At 52.7% G+C, this 23,051-nt stretch overlaps 1 protein-coding gene and 1 non-coding gene across 3 annotated transcripts; both read left to right on the top strand.

Moving 5' to 3' along the window:
- The first annotated feature begins 7,390 nt into the window (after positions 1 to 7,390).
- On the top strand, positions 7,391 to 7,463 carry TRNAA-AGC. Its single transcript has one exon. It is a non-coding gene; the product is annotated as a tRNA-Ala (tRNA).
- A 3,399-nt stretch (positions 7,464 to 10,862) lies between these two features.
- Positions 10,863 to 21,417, top strand: RNH1 (ribonuclease/angiogenin inhibitor 1). Of its 2 annotated transcripts, none has more exons than XM_032189313.1 (10): positions 10,863 to 11,014; positions 13,202 to 13,307; positions 14,601 to 14,771; positions 16,473 to 16,643; positions 17,265 to 17,435; positions 18,194 to 18,364; positions 18,859 to 19,029; positions 19,749 to 19,919; positions 20,053 to 20,223; positions 20,619 to 21,417. In XM_032189313.1, exons 2-10 carry the CDS (start codon positions 13,222 to 13,224, stop codon positions 20,704 to 20,706), a joined length of 1,371 nt encoding a protein of 456 aa, XP_032045204.1. In that variant the 5' UTR covers positions 10,863 to 11,014; positions 13,202 to 13,221; the 3' UTR covers positions 20,707 to 21,417. The 2 variants fall into 2 exon arrangements, with proteins under 2 accessions (XP_032045204.1, XP_032045205.1); XM_032189314.1 differs by lacking the exon at positions 10,863 to 11,014 and adding an exon at positions 12,304 to 12,324.
- The last annotated feature ends 1,634 nt before the right edge of the window (positions 21,418 to 23,051 follow it).

Here is a 23,051-nt window from a genome sequence, read left to right as displayed (position 1 = left end):
CAGCTTTTCAGCCTGAGACAGGTCATAATAATGTTTATAACAAGTTGGGCAGGAAAATAAACCTACCCCTAGGCCTATGGCCAGAGGAGAACAGGATGGCAGGATCTGGCCTGCTCCCTCCCAGAGAGGCATCAGGCCCAGGTCTGCAGTGTATTTAAGCAGAGAAATACTCGGCTTGATACATTCAGAAAAAAAAAAAAATGTTTTATTTAAAAGCTCAAAGTCTTCCCAGAGGGATACCTCCCCTGGGTTAACTGGGAAGCTGAACGTTTTCAGCTGTTACTCTGCACGTACACGAAGCTGTCAGCAGTGCACCTCAAAGGGCCCTACCAACTTCAAAGCCTCTCAGAAATGTTAACATACACTGCAGCCCTTACCCGTCCTTTGCAGGGAGGGAAACCGAGGCAGACGTAGCACAAGCAAGTTAGCAATGAAATCACCACCTAATTTTCCATCCAGATGCTCCACTGGAGCCATGTGGTTGCCCTCAGCAAAGTAGTGCTCATTCCCTCCGACACTGCCCCATTCTACAGGGCCTCCAACTCTTCTAGACCAGCCTCATCCCTCTCCCAAAGTCTCACAGAATTATCAAGCTACCATCAAATGTGCTTTTTTTTCCCCCCATAGCTCCAATAAATCTGAAAAAGCAGGCCTTTCCTTATACGCAGCGACTGCCTGTGGTGTAGCCCCTGTGGCGACAGGAGGGCCCAGTGCTCGTGTTTCGCCTCATGCCTCTGGAGTGCAATTAACCCATCAACTTAGCTGATCCCAAACTATCTTCTGCTGCCAAAAAAGACAGTCCTGCCTTCTCCCTCCTCCCCCTTCTATGCGTCCCAGTCATCTCCTCCACGCTTGCGGTAGCAACCACGGCTTGTTTGATCCAACTGGAAGCCATCCCAGAAAGAAGAAAATGAGAGGGGAAGGAGCCTGATTTCTGGCAGGAGCACAGCTTGTGATCAGCTAAACTGATGGGAAGCACAGCCTCAGAAAGATGGCCCTGTGGTACAGCTGGAAGCCTAGGTGGGGCCTGCAAGCTAGGATGCAGCACTAGGAAGAAGTGCTCTAGAAGAAACCCTCTTGGTTTGTCTCTGCTCAGTGTTAGGTCACTCAAAACCACTTTAACAGCTCCATTCACTTCTGAACATGCCCAGATGCTCACTTTTCTAAAGACCCATCTGAAACAGCCAGGTGACGTGCTACCTGAGGTCTGCGAATTGGGCTGATGTGTCCTGACAGCCACACACTACAGCTACGTAAGCCTTGTGGCTTAACAAAGAACAGCCGGAGATTTTCTTTAAGAGATTTGTTGTTGTTGTTTTTGTTTTGATGTGCTTTGCCATAGCTGAAGGGTGTTCTCAAAAGGGTTTTTTTTGGAGGGGAAATGAGCAAGGCCAGGCATATGCAAACGACCTAGCAGAAGTTCATAAGGAAAGCAGACAGCAGCATGCTGAAAATAAACCCGTGCAGCCCTTCTCAACGTCAAAGTACAAATCCATTTCCAGCCTGCCACAGCCCTAGGTAACAGGCTTGTCCCCAGGTCCCCTTGCACCCAGCCCTCTTCGCAGGGGCCACTGCCTGGACCATAGCTCTGAGGTTTAGGGTCCAAAAGCAGGTGATTTCACCTCAAAAAACAGCGAGAGCATGGTCAGCACCGAAGGGGTAAAAGCCACAAAGCATGAAGTGAGACAATACATGTACATCTCTAGACCCAGAAATGGCAGCACACCCAGAGATGCCATCTAAACACAACCACCGATCTCAGCAACAGTCCTACCTAGTTCCCCCCACCCCTAGACCTCAAGGACAGAGGAGGCAGAGTTCACGTCTCTTTTTTTGGGTGCTCGTTTTTCTTTTTCAAGTTTATGCAGCATTAGTCACACAAGCTCCTGACAGAGCCACCTCAGGGACTTGCAGGCCTCACTTCTGAACCACGAGCGATCTCTTCTGCACTCTCACACCAAAACCACTAACACTGCCAGCACCAACAGAAGAGCACAGCTAAAACCCTTACATTCAAGCCTCACCCTTCACAGAAATACCCAGTGTTGCTCTGCCACATTGTTTTTTCTGCCCCTGTAAAAAGCATAAGGGTACTCAAATGTAGCTTCCACAGCATTAAAATCAGTTTAACAGCTAAGCATCTCTAACCACCCTGTTCTCAGATCTCCTGATAACTGACACCATGCACACCCCAGAAATATCCCAAAGCATCCTCAAGAAAACAGTGAGTTTTATTTTACTTATATATACAAAGCTCAAGCTTAGATCTTATCTCAACCTAAAAAAAAAAAAAAAAAGACCAAACCCAACTGATTAATTCAGGCTGGTTTTAACACAGCAAGCCTTCACAGTCAGTTGCAACGAGCTGACACCACAGCCCTCACGAGGCTAGGCAGGACACTTGTGATGTTTTTGCTGGGGACCTTTCCATTGCCTGCACGCAGCCTCCCGGCAGCAAAGGCTGGGCATATCTCGGCTCCTCACCTTTTGGGAAGAAGAAGCTGCCCTGCCAGAAGGGACAGCCAGCACCTCCTGCCCTGTCTCCCAGACCTCTCTGTCCATCACACCTCGCCAGCCACCCCTGTGCTGGATGCAACACCCTGGCAGCAAAATAAATACGCTTATCTCGACAGCTCCCTGCAGCTTCACTGAATTAAATGTGCTCAGCGATGGGTCTAACACCCATAGGAGCTGGCCACTGCAAGGAGCAGGACCAGAGTCTGATAAGCAGCAGGACGATCCCTCCCTGTTGGCAGCTGCAGGTGTTTTATCATAAAACTGCAGCAAGAAGCTCCCCAGTTCGGACATTTCACGGAAGCCAGGCAGCGGATGGTACCCTCAGCTCATGACCCGCACAGCCTGCTGTGCGATTTGTGCCATTTGAGGCAATCAAAGCGAAGATGTCATTAGGCTCTGTTAGCTCAACCTCTAGACATCGAGAGCAAACAGAGCGGGTTTGGAGTCTCCATAAGGCCAAGCGATGCCACTGCCAGCACTAGCTCTTAGGGAGGGGGGTGATGGTGTGGGTCTTCAGAGGTGACTTAACAGAAGGCCAGGAAGAGCCACCAAGCAAAGCAACACTTTGCAGAGCAGCTTTGAGCTACAGGATTCCCTGTGAAAACTGTGAGGCGAGCTAGGGAGCCAAGAAAATACTGACGCTTTGAAACAAATTCGGTAACTTTACCCAGTTAGCACTGTAATCAGCACAAATAAACACACGCAACACTTGTGACCTACTTATAACTTTATCACCCAGAGGAAATACACTTGTTACATCCTCCCTGGTAAGTCACCCCCATTCAGGCAACGATGCTCTCATGGCCGGTTTTGACTTATGAAACCGAGGGGGAAGGGAAGACAGTAAGAACAAGACATCAGAGACTACGACAACAGTTTTCATAGAATTACAGAGCAGTTTGGGCTGGAAGGGACCTTAAAGCCCATCTAATTCCAACCCTCTGTGGGCGAGACGGGCAGCTTGAGATAGATGCAACTTTGTTCCCCTCCACCCAAAGCAGGTATCAGCACTTCTATGATGAGTAGTGAAGGAAGCAGGGAAGGAGACTCTTGGAAAGCTCACTTTGGGAAAGGAAAATCACGCGACTAAATCAAAACGTGATCCAGATGGGTGAAACTTTGGAAGACTGACGGCTTGTACCTGAGCGCCCAGTAGCCCATCAGCACAGGGGCATCATGGTGATGGTATGAAGGTTTCCTCCATCCAGATGTCTTAGCAGCTGGCAAAAGGCCTGCAAAGCATGCCCTGAGCGATTCGCTGAGCGCAGGAATGCAGCTGCTGGGGGGAAAATTGGGCAGGAGGATTTACGAACTGGTGTGGAGCGGCGAGACTCGATGAGGTCCCGCTGCTTTCCATCGTCTAAAGCTGAACGGTTAAACAGTGCTGGTTTCCAGGATCCAAGCCACAAAAGGAGAGCTAAAAATACCCCAATTAACCATTCCTTTCCAACGCAGGACTTGCTGACGGTGCCGCCGGGGTGTTGTACGACTGCGGACAGGAAGATGCGGTCTGCAGAAAAAGGCAACTGGGAAAACACTTGGCCAGGACAGCAGTCTCTGAAGTCAAGGGTGGGCCATACGGCCAAAAAGCCTTGGAGGAGCTTTGCTAGCAGCTCCTGCAGTTGTGGTGGGCAGTGCAGATGCACTTGGGAGCTTTTACCCCAGTCTCACACACGGTATCACTTTTGTGCTGTTTGCTCGGCATGGATTGAACACAGCGAGCTTGTTGTGGACACATCCCCTGCAAGCCAGCTCCCGCAGCAGCTGGTGGGCCAGCCCTGTGTTAAAGCAGCAAACTTTCATTCGTGGCACAACCTCTTACAGGCAGACTGCTGGGCTCCGAAAGGGGGCATGGCTCCAGAGCTAAGGGTTTCTCCGCAGGCAGACCTAATCGCGATTTTTTCTTTTTACTGCCCAGTCTTTACGCTGACACCAACAGCTTAAAAAATATCAGCTGTGGGCAAGAGAGGGGCACGTCACTGACAGCAGCACGGTGTGCCCGAGCACAGGGTTTACCCTGGGTTTGCATTTCTCTGCTGGGCAGCAGGCTGCTGCTGCTGGAATCACCAGGCAGGCTGCCTCAGGCTCTGCTCCCGGCGAGGCGATGGGATGGGATGGCAGCCGTCCAGCCCCCATCTGCACGCCCTGCCCCGCTTCTCCGTCCTCCGGCAGGCGAGCCCGAGCCGTGACAAGAGCTGGGGAACAAAGGGAGCAAACACGAACCGTCCAGGGCAATCAATATCTTTCTAGGAACACCCAGGCCTCGTGCCAGCTCTCTTCCAATCCCATTTAGCTCTCCTGCAGCAGAGGATGAAGCCACGCGCAGGCACGGCGCGGGTAATAAAGCAAGGGAAGAGCGGCTAATTGGCAGGGCTGGAGCTCAAACGCTTGGTGCCGGGGCTGCCAGAGCAAACCCGCGGCCAAGGAGCGCACCTTGCCGCCAGGGCAAGCACCCGAGCCCCAGCAGCTTTTCCAAAATCGCCGTGTCAGACAGACAGCTCTCCTTCCAGGGCACCTCGACGCAGCAAGCAAGTCTACAGCAAAGCCCCACAGTGTGTATTACGGCTTCAGCATCCCTGGGGACTGTGCTTTGCACTGAGGTGATGGAGATTTGTTGGTTTTTCCCCCTCTGCCACCTGCAATGGGACTTTTCTGTCCTTTGCAGAGAGAGAATGCAAGGGGAAAATGGAGATTCACCAGCACTTGAACAATTTTTGCCTGCATCAGTGCTACAGAGCGGTGGATTCTCGACCCAGTGGAAACCCAGCTGAGCCTCAACTCCTGCCTGATCCCCAGCTACGGAAACCCAAGTGCTCAGCAGTGCCAAAACAAGTAAAAGAAAGCAAGGGTAAGCTCATTTGCAGGGTATAGATGTGCCCCAATGGCTGGGGCGGTGGGAGCTGGACTACTCTCTCCTGGAATTAAAACGCAGGAGAGGAAAGCGCAGGAATTACTCTGGCATGACCATGAAGGACTGAACAGGCTTCAAGTTTCAAAGTCGATCCTAACACACGCTCTCTCCGCTGCAATTCTGATCCTACAAAAAGCCAAAAGGTTTTGCCGGGAGAACTGATCCCACTGAACAACCTCAGCATTAAACCACACGAGCAGCGAACGAGGGAATGACCACGGATGGGGCGGACACAGCCAGGTGAAGCAGTCCCGTTGTGCCCCGCACTGCCACATGCACAGCAGGCAGGCAGTCTGCCCCAGGATGGGAACAACGTGTAACGCCACGGAGGAGAAACCTCACGTCTGAGGGCATCTACCCCAAACGCAGCCGAAATATTCCTCCAGCCCCGCGGAGCCGGCTAGAAGCCTTGCAGAAGCGCGCAGGTGCGAGGCTGAAGGGGTGGAGGGCAGGTGGGGTTTGCCAGCAGGAAATGCTCTCAGGCATCTCCTCGTTCCTGTGCATCCTAAAATAAGGAGAAAAACTTGGAGTTCCTGAAAGGATGTAGAAAAGAGGAGAGCACCGAAGAAAGGAAGGATGCAGTGCTCTTCAAGCTGGCGAGCACTCCTGGGAGAAGCACTTGGGATTTTAAAATAGCGACAAAAGGTGTGGAGCCGTCAGAAACACACTCCAAGGTAAGAAGTCGTGCTGCTGGGGGTGTGGCAGCCTGCCTGGGCAGTCGCTGCTGCTTGGGAATTTTGGAAGATAAATGTGTCTCGGGGAATGTGCTCGCCGGTCTTCCCTCAGCTGCACAGAACGAGAACGGAGCCCGCAACCACGACAATGAAAAACCAAAGCCAGGAGAGCATCTGAAGGGCTGAGCTCATGCTGCTCAGGCCCTTTAAAGGAAGACGCAGTGTTAGAAGGGAGGATTAAATTTAAACACTCAAGGAGTTTAGAGACAGCAACGTTCAGACAAGCTACTGAGAAAGCTCTGCAAGAGGCAAGGCCCACTGACAGACCACGACCTGTCCAGGAAGAGCAATAAATACCCAAAGAGCATTTCTCGATCGTGATGCTGCCGCAGCCGGGCAGCGTTTCACCAGAACCGCACGAGAATCGCTCAGAAAAGGAGCCCAGGAACCAGGCGCCTGGCACACCGCAGCACGAGCAGCTCCACGGCACTGCTCTGCTCCGGCCACCAAAACCAGGAGCCAAATTGGGGCGGAAGAGAAGCGGCCGGGGCCGATGCCACCACGCAGGAGGGTCCCGACGCACTCGCCTATTTGGCCACTTTCTTACCCCAAAAGCACCCCCGTTTTCCTAGCGCCCCACAGCCACCCCCAGCACGGGGCACCACATCCCAGCCACGTCCCCTGCGGTGCCCTCGAAGCTCTGCGCTTTTTTGGGGGATGCTTTTTTTTTTTGGGGGGGCACCTCTGCGAGCAAGCCGCACGCACCGAGCCCCCCCGCTGACCCCGCCACCCGCAGGGACCGACCCCAGCGCTCCCCCCGGCCGCAGCCAGGGCACCGCAGCACGGTGGGGACCCCAAACCCCCCCCCGGGACCCCAAAAATCGCCCTGCGCCACCCGAGGACCGGAGGCGAGACCCCTCCGGGCACCGACGGAGGGATCCCGAGGGGATGATCCCCTGCGAGCCCTGCGCGACCCCGGGCACCGCCTCGCCTCGGGGACCCCCCCGCACCCCCAGACCCTCCCGGTGCCCCGGGCCCCCCCCCCGGTCCCTCCGCTCCTTACCGGGCGCGCGCTCCCGCTCCGGTCCCGCCACCGGCGCGCGCGCGCGCGCCCCGGCCCCTCGGCCCCGCCCCGCCGCGCCAAGCCCCGCCCCTTCCCCCTCCTCCTCCCGCGCAAGCCCCCGGCCCGTCTCCGCGCGCGGGGCGCGATGGGAGCTGTAGTTCTGAAGGGGGGGAGAGTCTCGCGAGAAGAGAGTAGAAGGGGCGCAGGCGGGCGGCGAGCTGGCCAGGGGAATTAGCTCAAATGGTAGAGCGCTCGCTTAGCATGCGAGAGGCAGCGGGATCGATGCCCGCATTCTCCACTCCTTTTTTTTTTTTCTTTTTTTTTTTTCCTCCCTTTCCTCCACCTATATCCTCGGCCCGAGCTATCCCGAGGGGTCGGCTCTTGGCAGCTGCCAACTTGGGTTGGCTAAAGTCTGCCTCCGAAAAGAACAAAGCTGGGCGAGCTGCTCCTGTCGGAGTGCATGACACGCAGACATAGCGCTGCCTCACCACTGCTCCACACTGCAACTCCGGCCTTCGAAAATCCCGACCCCGCTACCCTTCATTTTAAGCAGCAAGGCCACGTCAATAGGACAACGCCTGGTAAAACGGGATTTGCTGCGACAGCACAAAGGACTGGATGGAAGGGAAGATGCGGCGCCTCTCACAAAGGGATTATTTGGCACAAATTGCCATGAATTCTCAGTGGAGAGAAACTTCTCCACTGCCAGAGGCAACCCACCAGCCCTTTCCAGCAAATGGCGATGGCAGCACGCAGCCTGGAGTCTGAAAAACAGATGAGCGTATGGAGTTTGTTCTTTTTTTTTTTAACTTGAAAAAGTTTGTTCTCATCTTTTAAGGCTGATTTATACTCAGCCTTCAGAGCCCCAGACAAACCCATGAAATAACCAGCTGTCGCTGCCACAGCCTTCAAAGCTTGCACAAACCATTCAAGCATTCATATGCAGCGGGATTCAATGGGAAAGCGCAATCCCTTGCAGTCTCCTGTTTCATCAGCTGCCACGCAGCCGACATGAGGGGGCTGCGTCACGAAGCACAGTTGTGTTCACGGCCTGGTGCTCTCGGTTTCCCCGCTAGCTGTGGGTAGCTCAGCTCGGTGACCACAGGCACCCAAATCCGCTCAGGCTGAGGCTGCACCGCCCTCTGCAGACAGGCAGGGCACAATCTGGCACCTTCATCGGAACAATTCCTCGGGCTGTAGTTTTTTCTGCACGCTCCTCCTTGCCCGGCATGGGCTAGTGGTGACCACAGTAGATGCAGGGACAACATATTGCACATAGACTCACAGAACTATTTTGTTATAATGATTCCCATCCCCACCCCCAAAATAAAGCCAGCACGAAACAAAGAGATCGGCTTTTCTTTTACAAGAACAAGATGACCACATCAGAGCAGCTAAAAATTCCTCTTAATGCATTTCTTGTGGGAATCTCTAATGAGCTGTGACGGTGCAGATCAGCCATATGTGTGCACACATGCGAGCTGGGGGGGGGTTGCCTGCATTTGCCGAGGAGCCCAGGGCTTGCTGGGCCACCTCGTGGCTCCCAGCCCCTTGCTTGCCAGTGGCATCTGTGTGTTGACCTCCCTTTTTTGTGTTTTGCTCCTGCGGCATCAGCTAAGCCACGGTGTCAGATTCTCCACCCTGGCTCCACAGATGCTGGGGCTGCTTTCACTTCCAAGAGCTGCATCAGCCTGCTGTCTCCAGAGGAACAACACGAGTTTTGCATTTCCTCCCCAACAAAGCCCTGCTTCACAAGCTCAAGGATCAAATGGCTTCCAGGCAGAAGGAAGGACAGCGGGACCGAGCGTGGAAGTGCCAATGGATCGAGCAGGAATTAAAGCCGGGCTCTGAGGGCAACACATGGAGCTGTGCGTGTTCTTACAGCTCGCTGTTACGGCCACCACCACCGAGTTTACGTAAGGAGTTTGCTGGTAGGCCTCACACAGCCACGCTAGCAAAAGATCTGTCACTAGCCTGAAAATGTTAATGTCTTTAATTGCAATTAATTGCTTGCACAAGGGCATCGCGAGAGCAGGGAGGACAGAATGGCAAACAGCTAGAGGGAGAAAAGACAAAGCTTTTGGCTTATGCTAATGAGTCTAATCCTGAGACAATTTAAGCATCCTTCTAGATTGCTTGCTCTAGGGTTATGTGCATATGTTAATTTTAAAATGAAGCAAATGCGGAGACACATCTCGACTTCCCCAGGCCGTGGGACACAAGGCTCCCTGGTACATCAGGAGGTGCAGCTGGGAGGCAAACACCCCCCAGAAAATGGGGGCAAACTTGAGTGACCTCAGAGAGGACATACAGGAGAAGGAAAAACAGGCAGAGACCTGAATGAAGGTATCTCACTCACTGGGACTCCTCCGCTGCTGCAGAGGAAAGACATGCACATGCCTTTCTCTGTGTCCTGTCGATGTTCTCAGCCCCGTTGCACACCATTTCCCCTGGACTTGCATGTATTTGTGAGTAGGACAGCCGGGCCCTGCTTGCTGGGGAAAGGGCAATAGATTTTTCCCGAGATGCCTCTGGTTGTCCCCTCAGTGAGGGCAGCCAAAGGGACAAAGGGGAGGTAGAAGCCGATAACATCTTGGCCTGGCTGCCTGGACCGTAAATCCAGCTTTTTACCATCACAGACCAGTGTGGAGCGGGTGCTTCATCCAGGGTGGGAGGTCTGCTGAAAGTCCAGTCACACAAAACACTCTGAAACCTCAAAACCAGTGAGTGCTGAGGAGACAGGCAGAGACAGCAGTGAGCTGCTTTGTGAGGGGTGGTCATCCCTCACCGCCTGCAGCATCCCTCCCCTCCTCCTGTCCAGTGGAGCACCGAGGCCACACACTAGTGCCATGCTCAAACCATGCTGGTTATGGAGGCTTTGGTGGGTTTGGGGTTTGGCCAGGGGGCACAGGAGTGCTCCAGCAACCCCTTTTTGTGGGTGACCTGTTCTTTCGTGGGAGGGAAGGGGAAGCAGTGCACCCTCTGGTGTTCGGCTCTCTCCTGGGCACTATGGAAGGAGAGTTTCAGCTCTTCAGGGTTCTGCTGCTTGGTTCCCATCTACCCCGGAGAAGGGTTGTAAAGGCAGCTGGGGGGAGAACAGCTAGCGTGGGCTGAGACCCCTTTCAGGGCAGCACCCCATGAGACCTTTGAAGACAAAGGGTTCCCCAATGTGGACACACTCAGCCCTGGAGACTGGGCTGTGAAGGCAAAAAGCCAAGAAACAACCCCAAAGCGGGGACGCCGCCTCGCTGCGCTGTTACCCCCCTCAGACAAGGCCATCCTGGCTGTGACACCCCCGGTGCAGCTGCTCTCCTCGCCCCTAAAAGAAGCCGATGACCCAAACTCACACGGCCAGGTGTGAAGCCCGGCTCTCGGCGCAGATGGCAGGACTGAGCAGCCCCCCGGTGGGAACAAAAGGCGCCTCACGGCCCCTGCTGCTCTTTTGGAGGGAAGAATGGAGCCTGCCTTCTGCCTCCGCCTCGCTTGTGGGCTCGTGAAACATTAATTAATCTTTGTGCCAGCGAGGGGGAGAGCCTGTGGGGCTCTGGGAGGAGGAGGTAGAGGTCTGAGGGCTGGGATCCTGCCTGCTGGGGGTGCTGGGACCGCTTTTAGGGGGGGGCAGCACTGGCGGCGTGCCCCGCAGGCGCTCGCAGGCTGGTGGGGAGCACCCAGCACGGGCGGCAGCAGGATGCTGGGTGCTCCCGGGAGGAAAAACACGGTCAGAGCCTCACCGTGCCCTTCTCCCTCTAGCAGGCACCGTGTGTACAGCAGCAGAGGTTGCGTAGTAACTGCAGCAGGAAGGCGTCAGCTCTGCCCGCCACGCTCCCGCACACAGCCCAGCGGAGCGAGGTAGGTGTCGGCCGCACCAACGGGCCCCAAAACTCCCCAAACTTCCCCTTGCCAAAAAGGGGGAAGCGCGGGATTTTGGGGCCGCGCGTGGCGGACGCTGCTTTGTCGGGAGCGGCCGGTTGGGGTTATCTGGAGAAGTGAAGGGGAACGGGGTGTTTACTGCCAGAAGGAGCAGGGGGAGATGCTGAGATTTGAGGGGGAATGAGGGGGGACGGCATAGAAACCCCTGAGCACCTCGCTGCCTTCCTCGGGAGGCCTGTGTGAACTTTTACCCGGGGCTAAAAGCATTTGGAAACAATAGCGGGGCCAGGAGCTGGAGGAGGAAGCGAGCTGAGGGATGGCGAACGCCTCCCAGCCCCGCTCTGCGCTGGGTGGGATGTGCGGGAGAAGACCACCAGGACCCAGCTGGGTGCGTGTGGCCGCTGGGGAAGGCGGCAGGGCTCCAGCCTTCATGCCTCCAGCCATGGGGCTTGGGAAGGGGCCTTCGTGCTGCCCCCAGCTCGTCCTGCTGGGAGGGAATAGGGGAGAACGCAGGGCCAGGGTGGGGGGAGGCACCCCACAGGGCTCCCCAGGGCAGCCGGGCAGCACACAGAGGGATGGGTGGTTTTGGGGGTCCCCCGTTTGAACGGCCCCAAAGGAGTCATGGGGGGAGCCCAAAGTGGGACGGCACTTTTTGGAGTCCTCTCGTCCCTTTTGGGACATGGCTTGTGGCTGCTTTTGGTCCTCTTGTCCCTTTTGGGACACCAATTTTGGTGCTCTCATCCCTTTTGAGGTGCCACTCTCGCTCACTTTTGGTCCTCTCACCCCTTTTGGGGTGATACTTTTGGTGACTTTTGGCCCTCTCGTCCCTTTCGGAACGCCACTTTTGATAACTTTTGGTCCTCTCGGCCCTTTTTGTGCCTTCCCTCACTGGGCTGTGCTCCTGTGGGCTCTGGCAGGGAAAAAGAGGGAGAAGAGAGATGGAAAAAGCGGTAAGAAACAGGGAGGGGGGGGGGAGAAGGAGAAATAGGGACGGGGAAAGAATGGAGGAGGAAGGAAAAGGAGGCAGGGGGAGGAATGGGGGAGGAATAAAGGAAATAGGGGAAGGGGGGAGAGAAAATGGCGGGGGGGCCGCGAGGGGCGGGGCGGGGCCGGGCGAGGCGGGCAGGGAAGGGGCGGGGCGAGGCGCGAAGGGGGCGTGGCGAGGCGGAAGGGGCGGGCGGGAATCCGGAAAGGAGGCGTGGCCTAGAGGGAAAAAGGGGCGTGGTCATCCCGAGGGGGCGTGGCGCGGCGGAGCGGAGCGGGCCGGGCGCAGCGTGCGGGCGGCGGCGGTAAGGGGCGGGCGGGGAGGGGAGGGGGGGCCACAAAGCGCCCCAAAAGGTACCGAGAGCCATAGGGGGCGGGGGGGAGCCTGCTGGGACACCACAACATCAAATAATGATAATAATAATAATAACCCGGGAGGGAGCTCGGGGGCGCTTGGTAAAACACCTAAAAAAAAAAAAAAAGAGTAATAATAATTTTTTGGGGGAACTCGGGGGGTGTTTGGCGGAATTCCTATAAAAGCAGGAGGTGAATAACGAGCCCCGCTCCTAGGGACCGGGCACGGGGCAGCCCCGCAGGGCAGGCGCTGCCGGGCATCGCCGCTGCCTCGCTGGCTTCTGGAGCTGCCCCATTCCGATGCGCTCACTCACCCAGCGCCTCGCTTTGGGTTTTTTTAAGGCGTGCTCTGAGTCACGCTGCCAGCGCCGGGATGCCCGAAGTGTGCTCCGTCACCTGGCTGCGGGGCTGCAGGATCGGCTCCTCGCCCAGCCGCTGGCCTCAGAGCATCCCCCATGTGGGTTGATCGCGGGGTGCTGCGTCCGGGGTGCTCCTGAAGCACAATTGGGGTGCAAAGCGAGGAGAAATCCCTTCTGCCCGGCTCTCTGTGCTTCGACTTGCCCACCCAGAGTGCCGAACCTGATGCACAGCCATTCATTCAGTGGTCAGGAAGAGCTGCCGAAACCCAGCACGTGTGAGCAGTTTTAGGGGCTGCCTCCTGAAGGCTGGGCTGCCCCGACACTGCTGCTCGCAGCAAGCTGCAGAGAGCACAGCCTGCCCACTTGGCGTGGTCTGACCTGTATCCAAGGACTGAACGGGTTTGAAGAGTGTTGCTGTGCTTGCTTCTTGGCCAGCGGCAGAAATAACAGCTTGATTTTCCATTTTCAGATCCTAGCTCAACTTCCAAAATGGACCTTGACATCCAGTGTGAGGAGATGGACCCATCTCGATGGGCTGAGCTCCTGTCTACCATGAAATCCTGCAAAAGCATCAGGTAGTCACTAGCTGCATTCCATCTCCTCAGAGTAAGAGTTGTGTTTCTCTGCTGTGAGAAGAGGTACAAGGCACAGTGCATGTCAGTAGCAAGACTGAGCTGTACTATTGTTGACCCGTGACTTAAAAGAGGCATGGGAACAGAAATGATTTTACATATTTTTGCCCTGAAAGTTGATAAGATAAAAGTGCTCTTGCAAGGATTTATTTGGCCTAGAGAGGAGCATCCCTTGGTGTGAACTAACGCTGCCCTTGTACTACGGCATGCACACTCAGCCAGGTGATGTCTTCAGTGGTTTTCCACACATTTCACCACTGCTTTGGTAATTCTTGACAGTCAGATCCCTCAGGTGAGGGAAGGCAAATGTCCTTCGTGCTCATTAAGTTTCATGCACACTGCCAAGAGACTGTTCTTTGGTTGTCATGCACGAGCCCCATGCAAACACCTCTTAATTCCACAGGCAGTCTCCAAAAGTACCCTCCTGGAATGCTGAGCAAGCTGCTTTGGGGGGAACCGTGTTCCCCAGAGCAAGCAGGGGAATGGGATGAGGCTGTTCAGGAGATTTGCTTTTGCAGTCTTCCCCGCAGGCTATGCCTGGGACTGTGAGGTTCTTTGCAATGCCTTCCTTACCCCCTGCCTCTTCTGTCTCGCCCTCTGCCCGTCCTGCTCTGTCCCTGGCTCCCAGTCCATTCCTTAACTCTCCAGCCCGTTCAGCTCTGTCCTCCTCAACTGAGCGGCAGCAGATAAAACCCTGGCATCAGTGCACGAGGCCGCTGTCGTGCCGCAGCCTTGCTCCACGCTGAGAGAGGCTGTGAGGGCTGCGTGACTCACCCGTAGGAGGCTGGATCCCCCAGGGGCTGGGGAGCCTGGCTGCGGGCCTGGCTGGGCTAGTTGCAGTGCAGAACCAGTCTGGCAGCCCATGAGCTGGCCTCTGGCTAAACGTGGCTTCAGATGTGGGTAGTTTGCTGCTAGTGAAGGCCAGATGAAAGCATTGTCCTCTGGCTGCAGCCCTGCCGAGGGGGGCATGACATGTGGCTGCGCAGCGTGGAGGAGGCCTGGGGCTTGGGAAGCTGCCGTCAGCCCCTCTCGTGTGCCACAGCCCCACAGGCAGAGAGTGTCTTCTGCCCCATAGAGGCAGAGGTCTGGGCCACGTGTTGCACAACGAGCCACACACAGCCTTCTGGAGGTGTCCCAGGGCCCAAGGAGGCGTAGGTTGGCCACTTTGCTTTCCTGGGGAGCGCTTCAGCCAGGGAGACCCTGAGGGCTAACAGACCCCACCTCCTTCTCTTTCAGGCTGGATGACTGCAATCTCTCCAGCAGCAACTGCAAGGACCTCTCCTCTGTCATCAACACGAACCCGTCCCTCACTGAGCTGAAGCTGAACAACAATGAGCTGGGAGATGCAGGCATTGAGTACCTGTGCAAAGGGCTGCTGACGCCCAGCTGTAGCCTGCAGAAGTTATGGTAAGGCCACGCTGATTGCCTCGCTCTGATGGGCTTGCGGAGTGCTGTAGGTGAAGTCCCAAGGCAAACTAGTATGTGATTGTATGAGCAGAGCCGTGCTGGTGCACCTCAGCCGCTACCTAGGTCAGATGATTGGAATACTGCAGGATTTCTTACTTAGCTAGCATATTTGCTGTAAGACTCCAGATTATCCATCTGTCTTCCAGCACAAAGGGGAGGACAGGTAGAGTTTTCCCAGCCAAGCTAAGGGTTTACAGAGACCTTCTTTAGCGTATGTGCCGTTAGGACACACCTGACATGCTCAGAAATGTGTTTTTCAGAGTACTCTTCTGCCAGTTATCAGCACAGGGTTTAACAGTCCCATCCATTTTGCTTGCTTCTTTCTCTGGGAACCAAGCAAAAGGGTGTTCCTGTGAGCATTGGTGTTCCTTGGCATTGCAGGAGCTGTCAGTCTTTCTGCACCACACCAAACTGACTCTGCCACAAGCCCTGTGTTGTCAGTTGGGCAGGGGCTGGATGTGGGGCTCAGCTCAAGCCAGCAGTTTTTGCAGAGGCACCAGCAGCATACCATGGCATTAAAAGACTTCCCCTAGCAAGCGCTACAGCCAAACCACGCTGCAGGAGCTTTAGTCAAAGCCAGCAGTTGCTGCCTTTGCTCTTTAGTGACCCTCAATGAGGTGCTGCCTCCTCTGTCCAGGAGCTCTTCTGCAGAGAACTGGAGTTCTCCAGCTCCTGAGGTGCATCTGGCACCTTCCTGATGCTACCTCATACAAATTGTTTCCTTTTTACACCAGATAGGCCTGCTTCAAAGTCACTGTGCCCCTTGCAACGAGGGGTCATTGGCAAATAGAGAGAGAGTAGGCTGAAACTAATCAAGCAGCAGTTCTCAGATGGGCTTCTAAGTGTAACTCTGCTATGCTGTACTAGGAGACTGACTCCAGATATTTTTCAGAGAGCTTTGCTCCTGAGCCCCAAACTCTACAGGGCCCCAAGAAATAGCATGGATTAGGTTGCATCAGTTCTGTAAGAACATGATTGTTCACTTTTTCCCTAAGATGCCTTACCAGAACCCCAAAAGAGCAACCAAATCCAAGCCAAAGTTAGCACCACTATGCACAACACTTCTCCATTACAAGGGTGTCACGTCCAATAGCTCAAAACACCCTGTAGAAGTAGCAGCCCGGTTCCTATACAGCTTCTCCTCACCTGAGCACTGAAGCTTCATAGATCCTTCTTGAAGCATACACTAAAACTTCTGAATGATATATCCAGGGGTTTAAGCCAAGTAAGACAAGACTATTACTTTTAGCTACTCTGGATGACATTTCCAGGGGAATAAGAAATCGTAAGATGTGCTTTCTCTCACAGATTAACCTTATTATTATTAAAACACTGCTATAAAGCAGCTGTGGTACTGCTTAATGTAGGGTGGATCCTTCTTCTGGTACATGAGCAATTAGACCAAACGGAACCTAGGAGTTCACGCTCACGTTACAGGTACAATATTAGCTGGTACAATATTTTGGCATACCTTAAAATAATAGCACTTACCTGGATGTACTGCTTTCGAGAGAGCTGCACCCTGGAGGTGCCACAGTATCCTTCCTGTGCCCAAACCCCAGCAGCTGCACTTCTCCTAGAAGAGCCCCAGGGTAATCCTGGGGATGCATTTATCTCACCTGAGCTGCGTCTCTCCTTTAGGCTGCAGAACTGCAACCTGACGAGCGCCAGCTGTGAGACTCTCCGCTCCGTCCTCAGCGCACAGCCGTCGCTGACAGAGCTGCACGTGGGTGACAACAAGCTGGGAACTGCCGGGGTGAAGGTGCTGTGCCAGGGGCTGATGAACCCCAACTGTAAGCTGCAGAAGCTGCAGTAAGTAGTCCTGGGCGTTTTGGTCATCAGGCAGTTCGCATAGGTCTTGAATTTGAGACAAACAGGAGTTTTGTTGCCAGCTGTGGATTTCTTCCTGCTTTATCTGAACCTGATTGTGTGGGAGCGGGTCTTGAGGGTTTGTCAGAGCTGGGTGCCTGTTCCCGTAGGCTTTATTCAGCTCATTTGGCAGCGTCCTGTTAATGCAGGATGCCTCCGACTCCCAGGGGAAGGCTGATTCTGCTGCACCTGGTCCTTGCTTTGCCTCTGAGTTGGACCCAGGTCTCTTTGCAGTCTCCAGCTCCTCTCGGGAAGGCTTGGTGGCGAGGCTGCGTGATGTGCCGCAATTCAAAGCTGAGGCAGCCTGTGTGTTGCTTCAGTGGGGGACTAGAGTAAAGTTGGGGTGGGGGGCTAGTCTTGTTTGGTTTCCCTGCGGTCTCAGTTTAAGAAATAACATGCTGCAAGAACTAGTGGCTGCAGTCTGCTTATGGTCCTCTCTCCTTCGTGCATTGCCTCATCTCAACTTGGAGATCCCACTGGCACATTTTCTGCCTCGATGTGTCTGTTGGTAGCAGGACGTGGTGGAGACACTTTTTTTTGCCTGGGTTTCTTTTCTCCTTGCAGGCTGGAGTATTGTGAACTCACGGCTGATATTGTGGAAGCTCTCAATGCTGCTCTGCAAACCAAGCCCACCCTGAAGGAGCTCAGCCTGAGCAACAACACGCTGGGAGATACAGCTGTAAAGCAGCTGTGCCGGGGGCTGGTGGAGGCAAGCTGCAACTTAGAGTTACTACAGTAAGGAAGAGCTGGTCACCTCTAGCTGAAAATAACCCTGCTGCTATTCCTACCATGCACAAAAGAAGGAAAAACTCTTGTCAAGAACGCTTGAAATTTAGGCCAGCTTTTTGCTGGCTCAGATTTCCAGAATTGTGGAAACTGAAAGCACATCTGTTTTTTTTTAACTATCATGTGATTCTAAGTTCACTCCCATGTCTATTGGTGTGGCGTGAACACGTACCCCACGTTAAATTTGCAATTACAAGGAGTGGCTGTTCATCAGTGTCTGTGAGTGAAAGCGCAACAGCCTTCAGAGGCTCTAGTTCTTACCCCTGAGTTACCAGCTGGCTGAGCATATTTATTCAGATCCAGATTTTCTTCAAGAAAGAGATGTTGAATTTGTCCTCTTGTTGGCACAGCCCCTGAAAGGGAGGGTTCAAGGTAGAAGCACAATTGTTTTAACTTGCCCATGTGCTTCAGCACAGCCTGGCTGGAGGAGCACACAGCTGCTAAGTCACTGCTACGTAGATCTAGGGAGCCAGCTCCAGCTGTGCAGAGGCTTCAGGGCTCTGCAGCAGCCAGCAGTCCCTTTGCCTTCATTCCCCGTGTCCCAGTTTGGTTTGTGGCTGCTGGGGACTCACAATGTCATACGTCCAAAAGTTCCTCTTCAAAAAGACAGTCGATATAAGGGTGAATGTCCAAACAGGGCGTGGAGGATCATACCTAATGCAGCAGGTTTGGAGCAGCAATTCAAACTGTGCTTTTTTTTCCTGCAGCCTGGAAAACTGCGGAATAACCAGTGACAGCTGTCGGGACATCAGCGCGGTGCTGAGCAACAAGTCGTCGCTGATAGATCTGTCTGTGGGGGATAACAAGATCGGGGACTCCGGCCTGGCTCTGCTGTGCCAAGGACTGCTGCATCCAAACTGCAGAATCCAGAAGCTGTGGTAAGGGTAGAGAGGGTTTGCTCAAATCCCTCTTGCGGCCTCTGAGCTACCTAGGTTGTATGGTTGGTCTGCTCCAAAGTGGAAAGCTTCTCAGTTACACCCCCTAGTGAAACAAGGATGTCTCTACTGCAAGTTAGTTGCTTCACAAAACCTGGGGAAGGACACCATGAAGGAGCAAGGCTGCACTGAAATCACTTAGACCAAATTCTGGGGAGAGGGTGAATGAGAATTTGTGATGACTTTGTCTTTTCCTCCTCGTGGGATGTCTGTCTACCAGAAACGAGTGTTCATATTCCCTTTCTGTTACAAACAACGTTCAGTGCAAAGGGTGGAAAGTAGAGAGAAAGCTCTGTGGTACGATACATGGACAAGTTTTGTAAAGGACTGAAGAGAATGAGATGCTGTAACCAGAAGTTCAGAGTACTAACAGAGAACTGTGTTTTCTAATCTAAGTCATTCTTGGGGGGGAAATAATATTTGGTTCTTCCCTGCAGGTTATGGGACTGCGATCTCACAAGCGCTAGCTGTAAAGATCTCTCCAGAGTCCTCAGTACAAAAGAGACCCTCCTAGAGGTCAGCCTGATAGACAATAACCTGAGAGACTCAGGAATGGAGATGCTGTGTCAGGCGCTCAAGGATCCCAAAGCTAACCTCCAGGAGCTATGGTAAGCTGCTGTGAGGCTTCACGTACCCGATACTTTTTTGGAGACCTAACTAAAGAGAGATGTAGGTGAAAAAATACAAAATAAATCCTCAGTTGTGATGGTTCCACAAGTGAAGAGTATAATTGCTTATTGGAAGGACTGGATAAAAGTCAGCACCAAAACCTGTGGTGCCAACTTTACAATCTAAATCTAACCAGAGAAAGTTCGGATGACAAAACCATTCCCAGCATTCTCACTGCTGACAGCATTACATTACATTACAGGTTGGGGTGCTCTGCTATTGCATGGCCTGGAGGGGGAAACTGTTCTTTCACATAAAACTGTAACAGGCAGCTCTTCAGCTTTTCTACGTCACAAGTTCAGCTCCTACGCATCAGTGGCGTTCTTGCCTTACCCGAGTGGCATAGGAATTGGTGCAGTGCCCCAGGAGTGCATGGTGGAGCTGAGAGAGCAGCATGCTTTTCTGAACAGGAGTCTGTTTCTGTGCTTCTGTCTGTCCTAGATACATACTCTGAGACAAACAACCCAAATATAAATGGTGGGAGAGGTGCTGCTCTGAAAGGATTGGCAGACAGGGGGGTGGAGAGAAGTTCAGTAGTTGTGGGAAGGCTTCAGTTCCTCTTTTCTCACTCTGCAGGCTCCTCTGAAGTAAACGTGAAGTGAACAGTGCTTGATGCTCTCTAGATCCCTGGAGTTCTCATGTCATTTTTCCTTTGCAGGGTTAGAGAATGTGGGCTCACAACTGCATGCTGCAAGGCAGTCAGCTCTGTTCTCAGCGTGAACAAACACTTGAAAGTGCTGCACATCGGTGAGAACAAGCTGGGGGATGCAGGTGTTGAACTCCTGTGTGAAGGGCTGCTGCACCCCAACTGCAACATCCACTCCCTATGGTAAGGGAGTCATCTCACAAGTCATCTCCTCTTTTGTTGTGTTACCTGTTTTTTTTGTTTTTTTTTTTTTTTTTTTTTTTTTTGCTTGGGGGCCAAAATTCCCACTCTGCTGTGCTCTCTCCTTGCCCTTCAGGCTGGGCAACTGCGATCTCACCGCAGCCTGCTGTGCCACGCTCGCCACCCTCATGGTTGCCAAGCCGTGCCTTACGGAGCTGGACCTGAGCTACAACACTCTGGAGGATGAAGGCGTGAGGAAGCTCTGCGAAGCCGTGAGGAATCCCAACTGCAAGCTGCAGCAGTTGATGTGAGTGATGTTTCTGGTCTTGCTTGTGTTCCCCTTGCAAACAGCAAGCTCCAGCCAGGGGAACCGGTCCTCCTGGTGACCCCAGGGGGCGTGAAGCACCAGCTGCTTGTTGCAAAGCCCTCCCTGACCCTTCTGAGTGGTGTGATCATAATGGCTTAATCCACTTTGGTCCCTGAGGCCCGAGGAAGAGGAGATGGTGATGCTATGGTGGGAATAACACGGTCCAGTTCTGTAAGACCCATAACGGGTTGTTGGGGCAGACTGCCCAACCTAGATGGGGCCCTTTCTGTTGTTATGTGGTCTTCTCATAACAGCAATTTGTGGCTCTTCCTGTTCTCTCTTACCTTAATGGGAGGATCCTTGATAAACCAGCTTGCCTTTTTGTTTTGGTGCAGTTTGTATGACATTTTCTGGAGTTCTGAAGTGGATGATGAACTAAGAGCCCTGGAAGAGTCCAAGCCTGAAGTGAAGATCATTTCATGAGTGGTGACTGCCTACAGAGCAAAGTCAAAGCAGTGTCCTCTTCTTAATCTGAACTTTTCGTACATAAAGCTAATTAATTTAATATAGAATGTGCTTTTACCAAAAAACACTTGTGGATTCCCTGAGTGGGGTGTCCAGGTAGCTGATAAGCCTTCTGTGCAGCGCTGAGGCTCATGAAAGCGTTGTACATTTTCACTGCAGCATCGTTATCCTTGAAGTAAACAATTACTGGGCATCTGCTAGAAGTGGGTCTGTACCCTTTAGGAGCTCCTTAATCCTGTAATCCCTCCTAACGCATTAGTCGGGCTCTAGAAGAGAGCTCCTTCCCAAAGGCAAGGGAAGAACTACCTACTGTATTATCACTGGGTGGTGCCTTTGCCAGGTCTCTGGAGAAAGCTCTCCAAAACAACAGCAAAACAACAACCAAGCCACATAAGAAATGTGGTTTTTAATCTAAAAGTCAGCTCTCCACTGCCTTTCTGTAGAGGAGTTGTTGGAAAAGCAGTGATGACCAGGCTACTAGAGGAAAAAGAAACGAGTGGCTGTTCAGCTGCTTAACCTCAAGAATTAGCACCCCTTGAAAAGTGATTTTTCCCACAAACAAAAGATGCTGTACATTTCTGCTGGTATGGGAAAAGATTAAATGGTTTGATATGTTTGCTCTGGCAAGAGTGGTTTTACAGGAATTTTATTAAAATCTGTTTGCAAATAATTAAATGCTTTGTTTTTCTACTTATAAAAAGAAAAATAAGATACAACCCATAGCTTGAATCTGTATATTTCTTCTTTAATGCCAATCCATCACTCTGAACTACTCTGCTACTTGTAATTTGTTTCTTGTTTGCTTTTGGTTACGTTCCTAGCTGAAGCCTGTCACGAGAACTTAGTCAAGCCCCTAGGAAGGCTGCAAGCCTAGAAAACATATCCCTTGTTTCAGGGGTTATTGACTGGGGCTACTCGCCCCAGTTGGAACTGTAATAAACCTTCTTGCAAGGGAAAATAAATCTGATGCACACTTAAAATGCTGCAGTGCAACAGAAAAAAGAATGTAGTTTAAAAAATGCAGGTGAGAAGCCCGATGTTGCCCTGAGCTAACCCTACAGAAAGCATGCAAAAGAAATGAATTATCCTGCTTGCTCACATCTCTCTCCATGCAGCAGTTGCTTAGTGTGGTGTGCAATTTGAAGATGCCTTGTGATGCTCACATATTCATCTCATAGAGGCTGTAACTGGCTGTTCTTGGGCTGAGGTAAATCATTGATCTGAGCATGCTTCCAACAAAGGAGAGCATTTGCCTGAGCAGAGTTCCTCCACACTTCTCTTGATGCTGCCCCAAATGCTAAAAACTTCCCTTTTTCTATAATTACTTGGTTTCCATCAAGGGCAGAACGGTTGGACCTCGGGTACCCTTTTACCAGCAGCTCGCAAATCCTGGCTTTCTCTTTTATTATGTTATGAAGGTTAATAATAAAATAGAAGATTGAGAAATCCAGGTAGAACTTTCAGTTCATGGCAGACAGCTCAATGCCATTGCAAATTTTGTGCAGCCCAGGGTTATAATACACATAGCAGGCTAATTTACGCATAAACAAGCTGCCGTGCACCATCTCTCTGCACTGCGTCTAACCCCACAAGCATGTTTCCAAACACTGACATCTTGACACTTTAAGCAAACCCTTTAAAAAAAAACATGGCTCTTGAGATCAAATAGATTCAGGAGCAGAGAACTTGAGTCTAGAGCTCTTATATTCTTTCACAGGTTTGTATTTTACATCTCAGTAGTGGCAACAGTTGTTTAGTTTGTGTTAAAATGTTGGGTTTCTGCTAGTAGTTTAGGACTCTGCAACAACCTTTTGCTCACTGCATCATATGATCTAAAGCGGGGAGGTCACGGTGTTCCAGCTCCGTTGCCAGAAGCAGTTAAGTGAACATTATTGGCCTCACAGGCAGGTTATACCCCAGCTAAACCTGCTGCTTGCTTTGGAAGAGCGTCGTTTCACTGCTGGCCTGGCAACCCGGGCTGCAGGAGCTTTTAAGGGAAGGGGATGGAGCACAGCAGGGCCCCAGGTGCCCCCTCTGAACAACACGGATGCTAACAGCAATTTTGGCTCTCCTGAGCTTCTCCTCTACTAGGATAGTCTGAGAGGTAGTTTTATGTCCCGCCCTACCTCACTGGGGACCATCACACCCCAAGAAACAAAAGGTGTTGGGACAGACCTTCTGCAAAGCCAGCTTTCCCTACCCTAACTTCTTGACCTGATATGCATTGTTTTTGCCTTGTTTCACACTTCATTTAGATGCTTAGTTGAGACCCTCATTACGTTTTGCAGATGATGCACAGGGTA

Source organism: Aythya fuligula, chromosome 5, assembly GCF_009819795.1.
Source record: "Aythya fuligula isolate bAytFul2 chromosome 5, bAytFul2.pri, whole genome shotgun sequence".
Lineage (NCBI taxonomy): Eukaryota > Metazoa > Chordata > Aves > Anseriformes > Anatidae > Aythya > Aythya fuligula.
Note: the sequence above shows the minus strand (reverse complement) of the source record. Positions and strands in the feature narration are given on the sequence as shown.

Bases quoted from the DNA above. Each gene is read 5' to 3' on its own strand.
- RNH1 (XM_032189313.1), top strand. From the start codon at position 13,222: ATGGACCTTGACATCCAGTGTGAGGAGATGGACCCATCTCGATGGGCT. The intron at 19,920-20,052 runs GTAAGGGAGTCA...CTTGCCCTTCAG, and splicing joins TGCAACATCCACTCCCTATG to GCTGGGCAACTGCGATCTCA. The intron at 20,224-20,618 runs GTGAGTGATGTT...GTTTTGGTGCAG, and splicing joins TGCAAGCTGCAGCAGTTGAT to TTTGTATGACATTTTCTGGA.